Source organism: Leptonychotes weddellii, chromosome 11 (genome assembly GCF_054177405.1).
Source record: "Leptonychotes weddellii isolate Sample4059 chromosome 11, ASM5417740v2, whole genome shotgun sequence".
Taxonomy (NCBI): domain Eukaryota; kingdom Metazoa; phylum Chordata; class Mammalia; order Carnivora; family Phocidae; genus Leptonychotes; species Leptonychotes weddellii.
Window position 1 is genome coordinate 46707405 of NC_138379.1, and position 18771 is coordinate 46726175.

The 18771-nt window shown below is 55.9% G+C and overlaps 1 protein-coding gene and 1 pseudogene across 2 annotated transcripts in view; one reads left to right on the forward strand and one right to left on the reverse strand.

Annotated features, from left to right (window-relative positions):
• STARD10 (StAR related lipid transfer domain containing 10) overlaps positions 1-18771 on the reverse strand; it is a 30676-nt gene that overhangs the window by 6816 nt on the left and 5089 nt on the right. The window contains exons 1-2 of one of the 2 annotated variants that reach the window (XM_081798778.1): positions 18368-18615; positions 17665-17975 (exon numbers count right to left, since the gene is read on the reverse strand). In XM_081798778.1, coding sequence (XP_081654904.1) covers positions 17665-17871 — 207 coding nt within the window. In that variant the 5' untranslated portion in view covers positions 17872-17975; positions 18368-18615. Of the gene's footprint in view, positions 1-17664; positions 17976-18367; positions 18616-18771 lie in introns of those variants that run through there. The other variant, XM_081798779.1, reaches the window with a different exon arrangement.
• On the forward strand, positions 287-661 carry LOC102747837 (large ribosomal subunit protein eL31 pseudogene; annotated as a pseudogene).

Below are 18771 nucleotides of genomic sequence, written 5' to 3' on the forward strand. Positions count from 1 at the left end.
CTTCTACAATAATGAAGATTTAAGTAGAAAGGCCCCCAGAGATACTGAGAGGTACACTCACCAGATGCCAGGTACTACCCTTTTTTTTGTTTTGTTTTGGCTTCTCCTCTCCACCCCCTTCTTCCTCCAGCCACCAGCAGAGGAGACAGTCTTCCTTTTTTTTCCTCCAGGCACTATCCTAAGTGTTTTATACACATTACCACATTTTGTTCTCACAGAAAGGCCCCGAGGTATTAGCCCCATTTTAGAATTAAGGAAACCAAAGTTCGCTTTCCAGCCTGGCAGAATGGCTCCCGCAAAGATGGGTGGTGAGAAGATGAAGGGCCATTCTGCCATCAACAACATAATGACCAGAGAACACACCATCAACATTCACAAGAGCATCCACAGAGTGGGTTTCAAGAAGCGTGCCCCTCAGGCACCCAAAGAGATCCAGAAATTTGCCATGAAGGAGATGGGAACTCCAGATGTGCACATTGACACCAGGCTCAACAAAGCTGTCTGGGCCAAGGGAATAAGGAATATTCCACGGTATCCGTGTGCAGTTGTCCAGAAACAGAACAAGGATGAAGTTTCACCAAACAAGCTCCATACCTTGGTTACCCACGTACCTGTCACCACTTTCAAAAGTCTACAGACAGTTAATGTGGATGAGAACTAACTGTTGATTGTCAAAGAAAGGTCTAAAACACAAAAGAAAGAAAGAAAGAAAGAAAGAAAGAAAGAAAGAAAGAAAGAAAGAAAGAAAGAAAGAGAAAGAAAGAAAGAAAAGAAAGAGGAAGGAAGGAAGAAAGGAAAGAGAGAGAGAAAGAAAGTTAGTTAGTTCAAGGACAGACTCCAGACTGCAAAGATTCACTGTGTGACCCTGAAATGTTACCCTCCCTCTCTGCTTTTCTGCTCGATGAAGGGGTATGACTCTAGATCCAATCATTTAACTAACAGCCCCCAATTCCAGCCCTGTACAGAGCACAGAAGAATCAGAGTTGACTCAGGCCTGTGCTAGAGAGGCTTCCAGTTGAGGGAGGAGATCACCTTGACAATGGAGAGGTACCCCAAACTGCCTGGTGAGGGCACAAAGGAGGAGGTCAGCTCTGCAAGGTGGAGGGAGGCATCGGGCTGCAAGAGAAGCTGTCTGGAAGGCAGGTGTCTGCCAAGGGGCCTGGAAGAGAAAAGAGCCAGGAAACAGGCACAGAGGCAGACAAGAGTGAGGCGTGTAGGCAAGCTGAGTTCCGTCTGCCCCAGTCCCCCTGGTGTGGTGTAGGCTAACACTCAAAAGGTCCTGGTTCCAGGTCTTCTTGGAGAAATGCGTGATTCTAGAGCTGGGTCAGATAAGATGAACCTGGAGCTTCTTGAGCCAGCAAGTAAGGATGTACTCACAGAATGACAGGGACCTTGTGCAGCAGACACAGGATCCAGCATGAAGGGCTCCCACGGGTTCAGGGAGCGACTTGTCAGGGTTGGCCCAAGGCTTTACCAGTTTTTTTTTTTTTAAAGATTTTATTTATTCATTTGACAGAGAGAGACACAGGGAGAGAGGGAACACAAGCAGGGGGAGTGGGAGAGGGAGAAGCAGGCTTCCCACCAAGCAGGGAGCCCGATGCTGGGCTTGATCCCAGGACCCTGAGATCCTCACCTGAGCCAAAGGCAGACGCTTAACGACTGAGCCACCCAGGCGCCCCCTTTGCCAGTTTTAGCATCGAAAATGCCACATCCTGGGAAACCCCTCAGTCCCAGACAAACTAGGTTGGCTACCTACCACAGGCTAAAGCTGGGACAACCTGTGTATTAAAATAGTGATAACGACAGATTATATTCCATGGAATAAAATAGGAAACCAAAGTATATACAGGTATGAATAGATAAATTAATGTTTGATGAGGAATAGGGTATTTACATAGCTTCAAAGTAACTTCCCATCAAATACTTATTAATTACAAAGGGAAAAATGAGTAACTTCATTGTAGAGAAGCATGGCAGACACCTCCTGAATCAAGTGATCACAGCGAACGTCATTAGGGATGAGACAAGTTACCACTGGGTGTCACCTGATAGGACGCAATGAAGAGAATACAGGCAGCACTTATGTGACCTTTCTGCCAAAGACGCATAACCGAAATCGAATCATTAGGAAAATAAGACAAACCCCAAATAAGGGACTTTTACAAAAGTCCCGCCTGCTGAGTGTCAGGGTTGTGAAGGGCAAGGAAGTGTTCCTGACTGCGGGTGGGGCACTCAGCATCAAACTCCATGCGACTGAAGGAGACTAAGGACGCATGAGTGAACCCACGGGTGAGCGAGTGAGCGAAGTGATGGGCGGGGCGTGGGACGGAGAGAAAGGCGTTGGAGAAGGCACCGAGAAGAGGTCAGACTGGCAGCAGCAGGAGCATGGGGACAACCTCTACCGAGCAGTCACGTGGAGGTCTGGATGCTGCAGCAGACATTCAACGCACACTTGCGCTTCACCCCAAATTATGAGCTGGCATCACTCCCGCACTGCAAAGTAGGAGACCGACACCCAGGAGCTGCAGCAACCTGCCAGAATCGCACAGCAGAGGAAGCCGCGGAGCAGGGATCCGAAACCCGCTTTTCCTGCACCCTTAGCCATCAAGGAGCACTCCAGGGTGGTCTCTGAGGAAACAGAACTTCTCTGACTAAAGCCAAGTTTGGAAGCTGATGTGGCTTTGCAAGGCCTCAGAGGTGTTCTCTGGGGCCGTGAGTGTGTGGAGGGGGCAGTGACAACAGGACTCTGCTCTTAGATTAGAATCCTACCTGGGACCGCCTCCTCCCCCTGGCCAGGCTCAGCGTCCCCAGAGCCCAGGTGCACTCGCGGCTGGGGGTGGGTGCACACTGAGAGGGGACCCATGCTGCCCAGACCCTGCCCATTTTCCCTCGGCCCAGGGCTGCAGTGGTTTCAGGCCTGGCGGGGGCGGGGGCGCTGCGAGTGAAAAAGCAGGCAGGCTGGGGGGCTGGTCCGGAGAAGACAGTGGATAGGGACCGTGGGCGTCCTCAGCCCGCCTGGCTCCTGGCAGTGCTCCTTCCACAGCCTCCAGGAGGCAGCGCAGCTGAGCCAAGAGGGGTAAATTACATCCAGCCCCGTCCGGGCCCACAGCGGCCGCCACCACATGTGCAAGATGTAATTCTAAGAGCTTCAGGAGGGATGGTGGGGGTAGGGGTGAGTCACTGGAGAGCACCTGGGCCGGGGGGGGGGGCGGGGGGGGGACTAAGGCCTGTGACAGGAACCCACAGCCATTGGGCCCTGGGCAAGTCAGTCACTTGGGTGGCCGTCTGGGAGCACCCCCTGCAAACCCGAACCGGAGGGGGGCTGCTCCTGGCTGCTCAGTGAAGGAGCCATGCAGAGCTGCAGAACCCCCCAGGGCCTGGTTACAGCAGGGAAGCTGACGTGCAGCAGAGCAAACTGAGGCCCAGAGGGAGCAGGTGACACTGGAGAAACCACAGACTGTGTCCCCCGCCCTCCCTTCTCTCCAGCCCCAGGAGGTAGAAAGCAGAATGCTCAGAACCCTTGGGACCCACACACCCTCAGTCCCGTAGAGCCACGGTCAGAAGGGACTGGGCAAGTGAGGAAGGCCTTCAGGGAAGACTCTTGCAGGTTTGAGTCTGGCACTCCCAGCTTCCAATTCCAGTTCCTCCCCTTGGGCACAAACTTCCAAGTCTGTTTCTGTGCATGAAAAGTGAGGGTAATAATAGTACCTATCTCATGGAGATGTTGTGATCAAATTAAATGAGATAATGCACGTGATATGCCTGGCATATAGTAAATACTCAAAAAACAGTAGCAGCTCTGACTTCAGCAGGCTTCCGTAAGCAGTCATTTACCCTTCTACAGGACAGGACCAGGTCCCATGTGCATGTGCGACCTCATATGTGTGCCCTGGGTGCTCCTCTTGCCTCATCTTCGCCCTGTCCATCTGTCCATCCATCCATTCACCACTTTCTGGAGTCTGCTGTGTGCCAGGCCTGCAACTGGGCAGTAGGGCCTCAGAAGTGAACCAGGAGCCCCAGTGAACAGGTGGCAAGAGGGACAAGGACACAAAATCCCAGGAGAGAATGAGTCGGGGTGGGGAAGAGGGGCATGGTGACTGTGGGAGCAGAGAGCAACGAAGCCTAAAAGGAAAAGGAGGAGAAGTGCCACAAGGGGGGAGAGGGTGTTTCAACAGAGGGACCACTGGGTGCCAAGCTGTGTCTCACTCTGCCCCTCCCTTCTCTCCCACCCCTTGCCCTGTGCGTCTCTGGAGGCCTTCCCAGGGCTCCGCTTTAGAGAAGGAAGAATCTCCATGGGAGGGAGGGAAGTGGTAGGGAGAAGGGCTGCAGTATCTCCCAAGACCCAGGGAGATAGCTGACCCCAGACAGGGGAAAAGAAGTCAGGTCACCTCCACGGGGCTGCCATGTGGCCATGAGGGCCGAAGGCCAGGGCCGTAACATGCAAACTGACAGACAGGTGGACCCAAGTTTGGCCCTCATGCTGAGACTTCACACAGCAGGTCTCCAGTATCCTTGCCCGTAGGATATCTGGGGCACACGGATTATCCCAAAGGTCTAGCTAGGGACCCGGGAGATGATCTCTTCCTCCACCACTCTTCAGTTACCACTGGGAAAGGCGAGGCCCAGAGAAGGTAAGGGGTTCGTGTGGGCTCTGTAACATCCCACAGGCTGTCCTGACTGCTCACCATGCTGCATTTTAGCAGACAGTGTAAGAGGAGTAACTGTAAATGCAAATCATCTTTTCCCAACAGAACCATATTCAAATCAAAGGGAAGTGCTCCTGACTGCGGGTGGGGCACTCAGTATCAAATCAATCATAACCCTGAACCACAGCCACAACCTCAATAACCATTACCATGCATTAATGGCTCAAAACCACTACCTAAATCATCATCACAAAGGAGACCTCTGTGGAGCACCTGGGCCATGGACCCAACACGGGCTGACATTTAGCTCCAACTGCCTCTGCCAGTTGTCAGGGGCCCCAACTGCATGCATCCTCTATAAACACTGTCTCTGATCCTCCCAACTCCCCAGTGGGTATTATCATCCCCATCTTACAGATGCAGAAACTGAGGCCCAGAGAATTACAAGGATTGACCAAGGCCTCAAGGCTAACAGTGGTGAAGCAGAGAACCAGCACCTGGTTGTGCCTGACCCCAAAGTGTCAAGACTTTCTGCTACCGTCATCAAGGGGCAGGACTGGCCCAGCCCAAACACCACGCAGGCAACTGGAGACTGTCTTAGTTAACTGATGGCTATTATGCAGAGCTCACTGGATTCAGACGGCTTGCTGACCAGGAAGGCAAAGCTCATACATTCTTCCTCGGAACAAGTTCCACACTCCATCCTCAGACCTCACTGAGCTCAAAGACAGAGCCTCTTCCAAATCTTAGCCCTGGAGCCCTGCATCTGGAAGATGCCCTGAGAAGGTTTCGGCCATTGCGCTGCCCCGCCAGACCCAGTCAGGCCCAGCCAGGCCCCACGGCTCACAGATTACTCAGCAGATCCTTTCTGGCTATGGCTTGGGCAAAGGACTTCAGCTCTGAGTCCCCGTATCTTCATCTGTCAAACAGGGAGAATCTGCCCCTCAGAGTGGAGCTGTGAGGATTAAATGAGTCTTGTACATAAAGCCCGGGCCACAGCTGCCCTTCCTCCAGCCCCAAGCCCCGGCAGCTTCCCCGGACTTCTCAGGTCCTGCCGAGGGGAGCACCTTCTTGCTAATCCCCAAAGGGCAGGATATACAGGGCCAGGGAACAAAGTTAAAAAACCAAAAATGCCCCAGATCCCTCCACAGGGTGGATGGATAAAGAGTGGGGTGGGTGGCCCTCTTCCACTAGGACCCCCACACAAATGCGCCAGCCCCCCCCCGACGGCCCCCACGGCCCCCATCGCCAGGCACTTGCCAATTCCATGTCAGCCCCGGCGCTGAGAGATGCAGACTGGCCTGGGGCATATGGCATGTGAGAGGCTTAGCTTCAGCAGCCCTTCTACCCTCTCTGCTCTGGGTCCCCTCCCAGGGCCCCCCACTGTCTCTCCCAAAGGCCCCAAGAGGCCAGCACTAAGCCAAGCAGATGGAGCACCTACCCTTGCCTCTGGGTTTCTGGGGCTCCCAGAATGGAGACTTCTAAGACCTTCCTCCAAAGCCCCCCAGATCTCAAGAATAGCTCAAGGGCACTGACACAAGGGGTCAGAGAAAGTGGGGAGAGGGGTCCGGGAGGAGAGAGGTCTGATCAGTCCTGCTTTCCCCAGACTTTCCTTCCCTGGCTCCTTCCCTATTTTGTTTCTGAACCTCAGCCGGCTGAAACCCTCCCAGTCCTTAAATCCTTCAGGTTGGCCTGGGGGCCTCTTTCTTGTCTCCTCCACCCCCAGGCCTGCCTCCGTCAACACACGCTGCAAAGTCCTGACTGGCCCACGCTGCAAAGTCCTGACTGGCCCACGGCGCTATGGCCCCCTTGTTCATCGTGGCATCCCCTGTATCTGGCACGGTTTAGTAAAGAACTGTTTCTGAATGGAAGGGTGGGCAGATGAGCCAACAAAGAGGCTGTGCCTGTGTAGGTTTCCTCTGACTCTCAGAGTGCAGGAGCCATGGCTGGTGGTCCTTAGTGCTTCTGTGGAATCAGAAGGAAGAGTCGTCATGAAAACCTCCTGGACTCGTAAAAATCTCTATGGCACTTGAGGCTGATGACTCCTGCCATCACCCTTGCCTGAAATGCAGTGTAGGGGTAGAGGGGGTCAGAGACAGGCTTCAGGGAAGATTCTGGGACTTGCTGAAAGATCTTTAATAGTTCTGATAGTTAAAGTAAATTTAAATTGTACTGAGGTGCCAATTTATATTTAGTAAATTAGCAAAAATATAGAAAATACCCACTGCTTGTGAGGATATGGTAAAACTGTTATACAGTTAATGACAGCAAAAATTGATTCCATTATTCCAAAAAACAATTTGGCAAATATTTTTAAAATCATAAAAATGTCTTTCAGGGGTACCTGGGTGGCTCAGTGGGTTAAGTGTCAGCCTTCGGCTCAGGCCATGATCCCAGGGAGCCTGCTTCTCCCTCTCCTTCTGCCTGCCGCTCCCCCTGCTTGTGCTCTTTCCCTCTCTCTCTGTCAAATAAATAAAATCTTTAAGAAAAGAAAAGAAAAATGTCTTTCAATTCAGTTCCTGGAACCCCAGGACCAGAAATTTATACTCAGGAAAAAACACACCAAAAAGCTGTTACAATATTCATGACTATGTCATTGCATTTATAATTAGCAAAATATATTGAGAACGACCTGGAACACCACCCACAGCTGGGCCCGGATGGGTTAAGACACATCACCTGGATGACAACTGTCCAGCTACTGAGAACTTGGGCTCCCCAGGGCAAGGCTGGCTCTGAACCCTCAGAACCTAGAATAGGACAGGCAGGGAGCAGCTGCCGGAAATGTTCGTGAATTAATAATTCTGTAGCAATATTAGAAACTTTTACAGATGCAATGTTAAATGAACAAAAGAGGATACATATTTGTGCCAAGGTCTAAACTATGTATAAATTATCTACACCTTTGAATGAGACTTGGGAGGAACCAAGGAAAAGTTTTACTCAGGAATCGAGGCTTCGGGTGATTTTTCATTTTTGGATTCTTGTTATCAACACAGTTTATACAAGGCATAGAAGCTATACTTTTTTCCCCCTGAGTTGAGAGTGTTGTCCAGAATCCAGAGGTCCTCGTTCCCTGGACCTGCAAGTCTTGGGCTGAGCTGAGCTGGGGCCTGAAGCTGCCCATGCTGACGCCGAGTCAGCTTGGAATTGCTCCACATCACCTGACCATGCTGCGAGTGGGACCAGAGAGGACCCGGGGCCCCTGCGCCCTCAGGCTGAAAGGCAATGACCTCTGCTGGGGCGGGAGGAGCAGGGGAAGAGGGAAGCCAGGACAAGCTACAAGGCGGAGCAGCTAAGTGGCGTCCTACAGGATAAAAGGAAGAGAAGAGGGCGCTCAGAAGAAAAGGAGGGGGAAGAGCTCCTGGCAGATGTGCTGGCGTGAGTCTGGGGCCTGGAAAAGGCCCGGACTGGCTGGAGGAAGGAGAGGGCTTGAGCAGTTCCACCAGGTAACCTGAGTGAACAAGAAAGGAGGCGGGAGAAAACGGAGCCGTCCCTTGAGTACCTCCGACTGTTCATTCATTCATCCATTCAGCAAATGTTAATGACGTGCCAGCCTCTGTGCTCAGAGCTTTACAAATTCATTTAATTCCATCCTCCCAATTACCTGGGAGGAGGGAAGATTATGCCCATTTGTAAATGGTGGCTCAAAAAAGTGAAGTGAGGGAACCAACCCGGAACCCAGTATGAGCCACAGTCCACCCAAGGCTGTTCTCCAAGAACCTGGCTCTGCTCTGTGCAGGAGCCAAGGCATCGCAGGTGAGCAAGCACCTGGCCAGCTGAGGACTGTCCCTGGGGCTGGGTCTGTTGGGGCCGGCTGTGTCTGGAGTGAGGGGAGCTGGACGGACAAAGAGAGCATGTGTGGCATGGGCCCAGTGCAGAGGCTCCTTCCCCCACCTTCTAGCTCAGCATTCCCACCTGCACAATGACCAGCCCAGCCCTGTGGCCCTCTCTTCTGAAGGGAAGGCGATCTGGCACCAATACCTACAAATCATCTTCTCTCCCAAAGTGGAGTCCCCTTGAGACCGTGGAGAGTGGACGTGCTGCCATGCCTGCCCTGGACAGGGCTCCTGAGTCAGCTCCAGCTGCCCACGCCGGGCCCTCGGCTGCTCTCCATCCAGGGCTGAGTGACTCACAGCCATTCTGCCTCCTTCTCCCTTCCCTCCCCCCAGTCTCCAGCAGCCTCCCTGACCCCAAGCACACCCGTCGGGCTCCAGGCCAGCAGGCCCCAGCTCTGCAGCAGTGAGGAGCATCCTGCTCTGACATCTCAGAAGTTGCCCTCCTGGGCTGGAGCTCCTGTCACTCCACTCCAGCCTGGGGGGGTGGGGCGGGGGAGCCAGACAGAGGAGGGAGAGCTGAGAGAGGCAGAGGGTGGGTGGGCCTGGAGAAGAGGGAGGGCTAGGGGGTGACTAGAGAGACAAGACAAGGGCCAGGGCTGACACAAAGACATCAAGACCAAGACAAATTGGATAAACACCTCCCAGGGTTTCAGAGACTGCCAATGGTCTGATGCCCCCAAAGCACTCTCTCTAGAAAGCTCCAGACTTCGTCTTCAATAGCCTCCTGGGCATCACCCCCCGGCTCACACTCACCATGTCCAGTGCTGCCGTATCATCTACCCCAATGCCCACTGCCCTCCACTCTCCTCCAGTGCCTGGAACCCGAGCACGGTTCTGGACTCGTCCCTCACTCCCATCCCTGGGATTCCGCTCGGCCACCACCTTCCAACACCTCCTGTTCACCAACCCTAGGCAGGCCTCCCCATCCTTGCTTGGACCACTGCAGCCACATCCCTGTCTCTGGTCTCCTGGCTACTAGGCCAGTGCTTCCCCTGCCCTAGGGAACTTTCTAAAACCCAGAGCTGATGGTGGCACTACCCAGCTTGAAAGTCCCTGCTGTCTCTCTCTCTCTGCCTTTGGGCCCAGATCCCAACTCCAAAATGTCCTCCTCTCTGGCTCCGCCTCCACTCCTTCTCACTCTCAGTCCATACTCCTGCCTCTGGGAGCCCTTGGCACTGAGGGATTTGCAGAGAACTGCTCAGCTTGCAGCCTAGCTCCTGCCGGGCTCCCAAGGCCCCACCCAGACAGCCCCCACACCCTGCTGTCGGCCTTGGGGCCCCTCCGCCGGAGTTCTCCCGGAGGGCTGTCCCAGTCTTCACTGGTCTCCCCACCAGGCCTCAGGAGCAGGGCCCGGGTCTGATCCATCTTCAGGTCTCCAGCACCCGCACACTGGCTGAGGTGGGGCAGAGTGGGTGGGAGGCATGAGAAGTGGTTTGTTAACTGAATAAATAACTGGGACAGAAAAAAAAACCACGGTAGAAAAGGGACAAGTAGAGACATAAAGGAAGAGGCAGTAACCCTCAGGCACAGGGATAGAGAACGCACCCCAAGAGGCGACTCTGAGACTCAGAGGTAGGCCCAGAGGCCAGGTCTGGAGGCTGGATGGAGGCAGGGAGGGGAAAGCTGTGGTAGAGCCCGCGCGCGCGGAGCCCGGGGCTGGAGCCGCCAGGAGACAGCTGAGGAGACATAATTGGATCAGAGACAACTCTGCAGCAGTGAGGGGGCGTGACTCTCTCTCTCACACACACAGTAACACCAGACACGGAGACACACAGTCCCACACTCAGAGGCACATACACACAACCTCAGACACATGCAGGCGGAAACACACACACACACACACACACACACACCCAATATGATTTACTGACCCTCGTCGGGTTTCTGCCCCAGAGTTGTCACCGGGGCACCTGAGAGGAGGCTCACATCACACACACAGCCACCCCCAATCCAGCTCCACACACTGAAGATACACACAGAGAAGGCCAGACAAGCCCTATCACATCACCCTGCCCTCATAACACACAACCACCATCTGGCATCTTACTTAATTATAGGTTTGCTTCTGTTTTCTCTAGTCTCCTCCTCAGGATGTAAGCCCATAACAGCAGGGTCTGATCTGTCTGATTTGCCACTAAATTCCTGGATATAACACAATATGTGGCATATAGTACGTGCTCAATAAAAATGTGTTGAATGAATGAATGTTGGAGACACACCAGGAAACTCCATCCCCTCTGGTTGTCAGGCCTCTGCCTTAAGACTTATCACTTCCGGGGCACCTGGGTGGCTCAGTTGGTTAAGTGTCTGCCTTCAGCTCAGGTCATGATCTCAGGGTTCTAGGATTGAGCCCCGTGTCGGGCTCTCTGCTCAGCGGGGAGCCTGTTTCTCCTTCTCCCTCTGTTGCTTCCCCTGCTTGTGCTCTCTCACTGTCTCTCTCTCTGTGAAATAAATAAAATCTAAAAAAAAAAAAAAAAAGACCTATCACTTCTTTGGTCCAGAATCAGGTCCCAAGCAATCTGGAAGGACCAAAGATAGAGAGGGGGCATCCAGAAGATGGTAGAGGGGATCTCAGGGAACCAGGGACAGATGCAGGTTGTGGCATGAAACCCAAAGGACGAGATTAAATGGCCCCGGACCACAGTACTCATCCCACTTCCCACGTGTGTGTGCTCTGGGGGGGGCAGTGTCCATGCCTCGGGACATGACTCTAGAGATAACAGAAGTAGCAAGTCTTCAGCAAGGCCAGGCTGAGAGGCAGGGAGACAAATGTTAGGCTAAAGCCCCAGAGAACAGCTCCAGCTGCTCTGGGCCACCTGCCCCAAGCTCTCTCAAGACAGGTGAGAGGAGCCTGGATTTGGCGTGGGACCCACCACTAAGTCCTGGGCCTGCCACTTGCTTTCACTGTCTGTGTTTCTGAAGGTCCAGGCGCCCCAGCCCAAGCATACCAGAGGGGATAAAGTGAGGCACCAAAAGGAACAGGGGCACCTCCAGCCTAACACCTGGTCTGAACAGCTGTCCTCCCACCTGTTGATGGGGCAGGCTCACCTGCCCAGTCAGGGGCAAAGGTAAAGCGTCGGGGCTGGAATAAGGTTTCCATCCTGTCTATCATGGTGGCAACCTGGTTGCCAGGCCTGTGGCCGTTGGTCCCTCAGGAACAGGCTGGAGTGGCCCAACCAAGATCCCAGTTCACCGAAGACTGCCAGGCTTCTGGAGTCATGGGGCCCACAGTCCTGGATCTAGGTGGCCCCGCCAGGCATGGAGACGCAGGGGAAGAAAGAAAACCCATCTGTCTACAGGACTCCCTCCTTTCATCTCCTGAAACTTTAAAGACTCTCGGCTGGAAACTGAGCTGGGGCTTGTTAAAGTTTAAAAGCCAGCGCCTGGGGAGCTGGGCGTGGACATACAGAGCCAGCCTGCGGACTGAGGGCTCTTCCGGCCCCAGGGGGACACTGACTAGAGGCACCCACCTTCACCCCACTCACACTCACAAGGTTCCTCACATCCCCAAGGCAGGCATCAAGGGGGCTGCACATCCACACCATCTTACACCCCAGCCTGCACAACACAGTTTGCACATTGCAAAGGGTTATGCTAAAACCACCATGTCCCATCCATTATCACTCCTAAATCTCTCTGGATGCATTCCCCACAGCCCCAGCTTTAGCATGGGCCTCAGCACCTCTGTCCAGACAAATACAGAATCCTCCTCCTCCTCCTACCTGCCTTATTGAAAACCCTCCCCTGGCACCCCAGGACCTCCAGGACCGAGATCCTAGGGCCTCGGTCCAGCTCCCTAATCACCTCCAAGCCCCTGAGTCCCAAGCTCCCTACTAAGCCACCTGCCAGGCTCCTAATGCACTGCTCTATTTCCCGCCTCCCGGCCCGCGCAGCGGCTCCTCGGTACGGAATGCTCCCAGTGCTATCAAATGCCTACATCTCATTCTCCACCCCATTCCAAAGGTATCACCTGAGCATTCCAGCAAGCCTTCCCTGGCCCCCAAGGCTGGTTCAGGGGCCCCTCTGGGTCTCCATAGCTCGTGTGACAAATGTCCCTCCATGCACGAGGGAGCTCCTTGAGAGCAGCACGTGGGCTTGATTCCCCTCTCTGTCCCTAACCTCCAGCACCGGGCCAGGCAGGAGGCTATCAGTGAATGTTCACTGAATGAATGAATGAATGGATGAAATGCCCAAAGACAGCAGGCTGGCCCTACTATCCACATTTGAGAAATGAGGAAGCTAAAGCCGAGGTGGTGGCAGCAACCTGCTCAAGGCCCTGTGACCGGGACTCTGGACCATGTGCTCTCTCCCCTACAGCCCCAGCCTAGCCCAGGCACCTCCTCCAGAAAGACTTCCCAAAGTTTCCAGCCCCCTGTGACCTTTCCCTTCTCTGAGCTCCCCCACCTGACGGTCCTGAGAGCACCTCATGCTCTCTGGGAGACTGTTTGCTCTGGAGCTTCTTCCCCAGTTGCCCCCATGCCAAGCCAGAGCTAGAGGCAGCTGGGACAGGTCCTCAGGGCCGAATCCTGGATTCAAGTGCCCCATCTAGAGAGCTCTCGGATGGCACAGAGTGGCAAGGCCTTAGCTCACCTTCCTTACTCTGTGTCCACCAGTATAGACCCCTCTACCATGGTCTGAGGCCCAAATGGCCTCTACAAACCACCTGCCCAGCAGCTTCCTGTAGAGATGGGGAAACTGAGCCCCAGATGGGCAGAGTCCCAGCCTGAACCTGAACTCAGAGTCTAAGGCCCTAAAACCAGATTAACTCACACTCTTGCCACCACAGATAAGACTGACTCGGCAAGGTGAAGTGACCTCCAAGGTCACACCAAGGACTGGGCTCTTGCTCAGCTGGGTCCCCTCCAGGGGGCTCTCCCATAACAACACTGCACGGGGAGACCCAGGCAGGAGAAAGGGGTATGTTGGGACCCATGGGGTCCTAAACACAAAAGGGCCCAGAGGTGTTTATAAGCAAGCCCAAGGGAGCAGAGAGATCTCAGCTTCGGAGACCCACGGAGCTGAATTCTGATCCTGCCTCAGCCACCTCTAGCTGTTTGGCCTTGCACAAGTGAATTCCTGCTCTAAGCTTCAGTTTCCACATCTGTTCAATGGTGTTAATAAGACCTACACAAGACAGCTGTGAAGACTCAGTGGAAAACCATAAAGAAAACATCTGCCCCTGCCCCCACATTCCCCACGACCCTCTTGAGTCTGTTAAGAGTGTTAAGAGTGTTAAGAGTGAGAAGGGCTCTTGGGGATCCGTAAAATAATCCCACATGTCACAGGGGAGCCAATGAGGCACTTAGAGGGAACAGACTTGAAGGCTTGAAACCTGGGGTGGGGGTGGGGATGCCTTGTGATGTGGGAACAGGGGGACAGAGAGATAGGGAAGGGAGGGGCTGTGGAGCTTTCTCCAAAACAGAAGGGGAGGAGCCATAGGAAAGGAAGTCAGAGAAGACAGGTCCCCACTGCCCAGCTTCCTGTAGCAAGAGGAACCTCAGGTTCTCAGCCACACTCCCCCAAGAGACCTCCCACCCCTGCTCCAGCCACCAAGCCCCTCAAGGCCCCTGCTCACTGGGCCCACTCCTGCCTCTGTGGTCTGCCTGTGAACATCTGCCTCATGCAATAGGCAGGGGTCACCTGGCATTGTCATTCCTCTCTTCACCAGGGTCTAGAAACTTCTGAGGACAGGGCCAGGTCTCCTCTGCCTCTCACATGGCTAGCCAAGCACAAGGCTAGGCAGGCTGCAGCATCGGAGAGCCTGAGTACATGAGCATCAAAGGCAGGGCTTGGCAGGCCACATCACCTCCTACTCTCTGTCCCCTCATTCCTCCTTTCTCTCCCACAGGCCCCAGCACAAGTGTTGAGTTCAGAGGCTCTTAGAGCCGGGAAAACCCCGTGGCAGATGAAGAAACAAGCCAGAGGAGGGCAGGGACGTGCCTATGGTCATACACAGAAGAGGATACCACAGCCAGGACTGGACCAAAGCTGGCCCTGCTTAAATGACTGGCAGACCCCCTAGTTTTGCATTTCTCACACACTCAGACACTGGCCTGGGCATCGAGAGACCTAGGTTTGGGTTCCAATCTGCCTTCTGCCTTGGACCCAGGATGCGTGTTCAGCATCTGCCTCTGGGACAAGGCCTGACTTCTCAGGAGATGGTGTCTGCCTCCTCTCCAGGGCCCAGGCACAGTGCAGACCTGAGGCCAGGCCAGGCTGGAGGCCAGGAGGGAGGAAAAAGGTAGAGGTGGCCTCCATCAGCGCCTTCCCTTTGCCTTGGCTCCGAATGCTGGGCCCAGAGCTACAGTGGCTTTCAGGGACCTCTGGACACAGGGACAAGGAGAAGATAAGTCTAGGGGAAGAGACATGAGGAGGAAATCAATCAGGCAGACAGAGAGGCAGAACCCCATCCCCACCCTCACCCTGGGATCACGAGAACAAGGCCTGTCCAGGGGGCAGGCTGGCTTTCCCAGCTCAGGGGGCAGGCCCATGACACATGCGGTAAGGGGGCAAAAGTTCAACAAACAACTGTGGTTGAATCCCAGCCCCCTGGAGTGACCCAATCAGCCCTGGGGACTCGGGCTTCAGACCTGCTGCGTGACCTTGGCAAGTCACTTCCCCTCTTGGGGCCTCAGCTCTTTCATTTATCAGACAGGAATGGGATTATGAGAACACTGCCATACTTCAAAGAGTTATTGATGGGGTCAAGTGCTACAATGTTGACCAGCAAAGTGAGCCCAAGCAGAGAGGGGACCCAGGCCAGCCTGCTCTGGAGCCAGGCTGGCCTGGGTCCTACTTCTGCCTCAGCTGCTCTGTGATCGGAAGCAAGTGACTCTTGGCGTCAGTTTCTTTGTAGCATGGAGACAAGCCTACAACTGCCCAGGACTGGCCAGAGGGTAAATTCGAAGGTGGAGAGAGACACAGCTCCTGCTTGGCTCGGGGCGGGGGCTCCTGTCAGAAATGGGATTCACTGCATGGAACCTGGGAATCCTGGAATCTTGAGGATGGGGAGCTCAGAGACCTCTGCCCATCTCCCAGAGCTCCACTGGGCTATGCTGAGGGGATCAGGAATGGGGGGCTGGCCCCGTGGGGTACCCATAGCCAAGTCCCCAGCCTCCATCCTAGGCCCCAACTCTGTTCACCTCCTGTCCCCAGCTCTACCTCCATTGTGGGGAACAGAACAGAGACAGCTAGGAGGCTGGAAATCTGGGTTCCAAGCCTGGCTCTTCTAAGACTTGGCTGTGTGACCCTGGGCTGGCCCCTGTCCTTCTCTGGGCCTCAGTGTTCTCACTTGCGCCCCAGTGAGGAGGGAGTATGAAACAGGGATGGCAAAGGGCCTTTTGGCACCTCCAAACTCTGCTCAGTTGGAGCGGGAAGGAGGATCCAGGTCCCGCCTAGGGACCACGACACCCAATTTTTCCAAGTCCCCCTCCTCTCCCAAAGAAGGGCACCTGACAAGTCTGATCTGACCACAAGGGGTCTCTTGTGGCAGTCTGGTCTCAAAACCCACCAGCTCCAGTCCGGGACTGGGCTGGGTTTATTCATTAACCAAGCCAGACGGAGGAGGCAACCCCTCCCTATTGACACAGAGGGTGGGAGTGTACTGGACTTAGTTCAGACCTTCGGCTTCTGGGGGGCCTTAAGCCTTTCCCAGGTCACAGTCTGGAAAACAGCCTTGTTCTCGCAACAACCTTGCTCACCTTTCATTCAGCTTGTTCCTTCCTTCTTTTCATCCCTTCATTCAACCAACATCCCTGCTCTATCTGTGTTGGATGCTAGGGACACAAAGAGGGATGGGATCTATCCCTACTCTCAGAGAGCACCAAGCTGGGACATACCAGCTGCCCTCTGCTTTCCTGCTCCTCAGCCTCAGACACAGATCAGGCCCCCAGGAACCTCCTAGCCCAGGGCCCTCAGGCCTGGGCAGAGTCCCAGATGGAGAGACACACATGGAAACCCGGAGAGAAAGAGATAGTCAGATAGCTGGGATCCAGACAGAGAGTCACGGTTTGGGGGGAAGGGGGGGAAGGCAGGAAGTGTGAGCTAGAGGGCCACATGGGACAGATGGACAAAGCTGTAAATGACAAAGATACAGTGAGGCAGAAAGGCACGGGAGAGAGAAGGTCAGATATCTCCAACCCTGGAATGAAGTCAAAATGCCGCAGCTAAGTCTGAGAGCAGGTCCGGGGCAGAAGTGACCTCTGAGTCCAGTGCCCTTCCCCTCCCCCCCAATAGGAATACACTCCTCCATGCTGAGGAGGAGGGCAGCAGAAAGAGGAGAGCAAGAGAAAGGCAAGGGAGGTGAAGGGCACAACCTACTGCCAAGAGCCCACTGAAGGGAGACCTGCCCCCCTCGGAATGTGGCATTCACAGCAATGCCAGATGTGTTGGGGGGCAGCTACTGAGGCTTCTAGGCCAGAATCTTCACCAGCCTCTGCCCCGTCTTGTCCCGCAGGGGAAGTGGGCTCATGGGGTCCCAAACCTCAAGCCTGTCCTGTATGAGGAAAATCACAGGGTTGTGAGGAATGGGGTTGTTGGCTCTGAGGGAGCTGATGTACCCGCATCTGCCCTGCATCTGCTGGCTTCCCTTGGCCCCCTCCTCCGCAAGCCTGGCCCTGTGTAAAGCAGGGACATCCAAGCCCTGACTTCAGGATCTGCCAACCATGATCCTAAGTCCCTGCAGGAGACTCTGGGAGCAGCGAGGGAAGGAAGAGGGAAGTGCAGGGCATCCGGCAGGAAGGAATCAGGTCCCTGGCACCCAGGGCTGCAGAGAGTGGAAACAGAACCAGGAATTAGGGAGAGAAGGGCTCAGTCTCCCCACCTGGGATAACTCAAGTCAGGGACCCGGTGAAGACTTGTGGGGGCAGAGCGGTCCCAGAAGGAGACCACTCCCCTAGACAGGCCTGGCAGCAGCCCACCTCCCCAGGAGCAGGCAAGGACATGAAGAAGCCTGGGCTCTGGCTGAGAGGAGCCAGAGTGAGTCACACCCCCTCTCCGGGCCTCAGTTGGCCCAACCGTGTGATGAGCGCTTGCCCAGCAAACTGTGCCTCCTCCTGGTTCCTGGCAGGAGACTCCTTCTGAGGCCAGGTGCACAACCAGGTGTCTGTGGCCCTGCCTCCCTCCCCGTCCCAGGCAGCAAGGGTGCGGTGGAGGCTGCACGTGGGGCAGGGCAACCCTACCTTGATCTTGTGCAGGGTCCGATCCATCTCCACAGCGTGCACCCACACAGACACGCCGGCCTTGCTGTAGGTCAGATTCCAGCCCTCCTCGGCCTCACACTCTGACCGGAAGCTACGGAAGTCCTGGTCGTCGGGCACCTGGACACTATCGCGGCCCAGGACTGGCCGAGGCCCTTGGGGCTCTGTAGAGGCAGCGGACTTCTCCATGGGGAGGCCCGGGGCCCTGGTCCTAGTCCGGCTCTCCTGGGTCCTCCGCGGAGGCTCCGACAACGTCGACGCGGCTGCAGATGCTGACGCCACCTTCCTGGGACCTGCAGGACCGGTTTGAGGACGGGAGTGAGCGCGCTGGGGGCGCGGGTGGGGCTGTCCGGGGTCCTGGGCGGATGGAGAGTTCCAGACAGGCAGGGACTGGCCCCCTAGTGAGCGCGGACCAGCACCGGGCAGTCACGGGGCCACCCCCAGGAGCGACCCCCGACCTCCCTGGGGCCGGAGTGGGGACTGCGTATCGGGGGCGGGGGGGGGGTTCCGCGAGAGCTCTTCGGGACCCAGGGGAGGCCAGGACCCGCGGTGACGGACCGCCCGGCGGGGCTCCGCGCAGTGCCGGCCGGACCGGCTCAACTAACTCGGCAGCGGCGCGGGCGCGGGCTGCGCGCGGGGCGGGTGGTGGGGGCGGGGTGGGGCGCCCGCCCAGCCGGACGCTCACCTGTGCCCGCTGCTCCGCCGGGGCCCGCCGGGGCCGGGGGTGCGAGCGCCTCCGCCGCCGCCGCTGCCGCCGCTGTCCCGGCGACCGGGGCCGCGCGGGGGCTCCGGGGGGAGGAGCAGTGGGTCCCGCCGCCCGGCCCCGCCCCGTGCCCCCCCCGCGCCCCGCGCGCCCCCTCCCTTCTTCCCTCCCTCCCTCCGGACTAGGCTCGGGGGCTCGGGGGCTCCGCTCCCCGGGGCTTGGTATTTTCCAGGCTGTGGAGCTACAGCTGACGGAGCTCGGAGCCCCGCCCCGCCCCGCAGGGTCCTAGCGCCCGCCCCCGCGCGCCCTGGGAGGGAACGTGGCCTGGGGAGGACTAGTCTTCAACCCGGGGTTGGGGACGGGGCGGGAAGGGGCCAAGTTAGAGT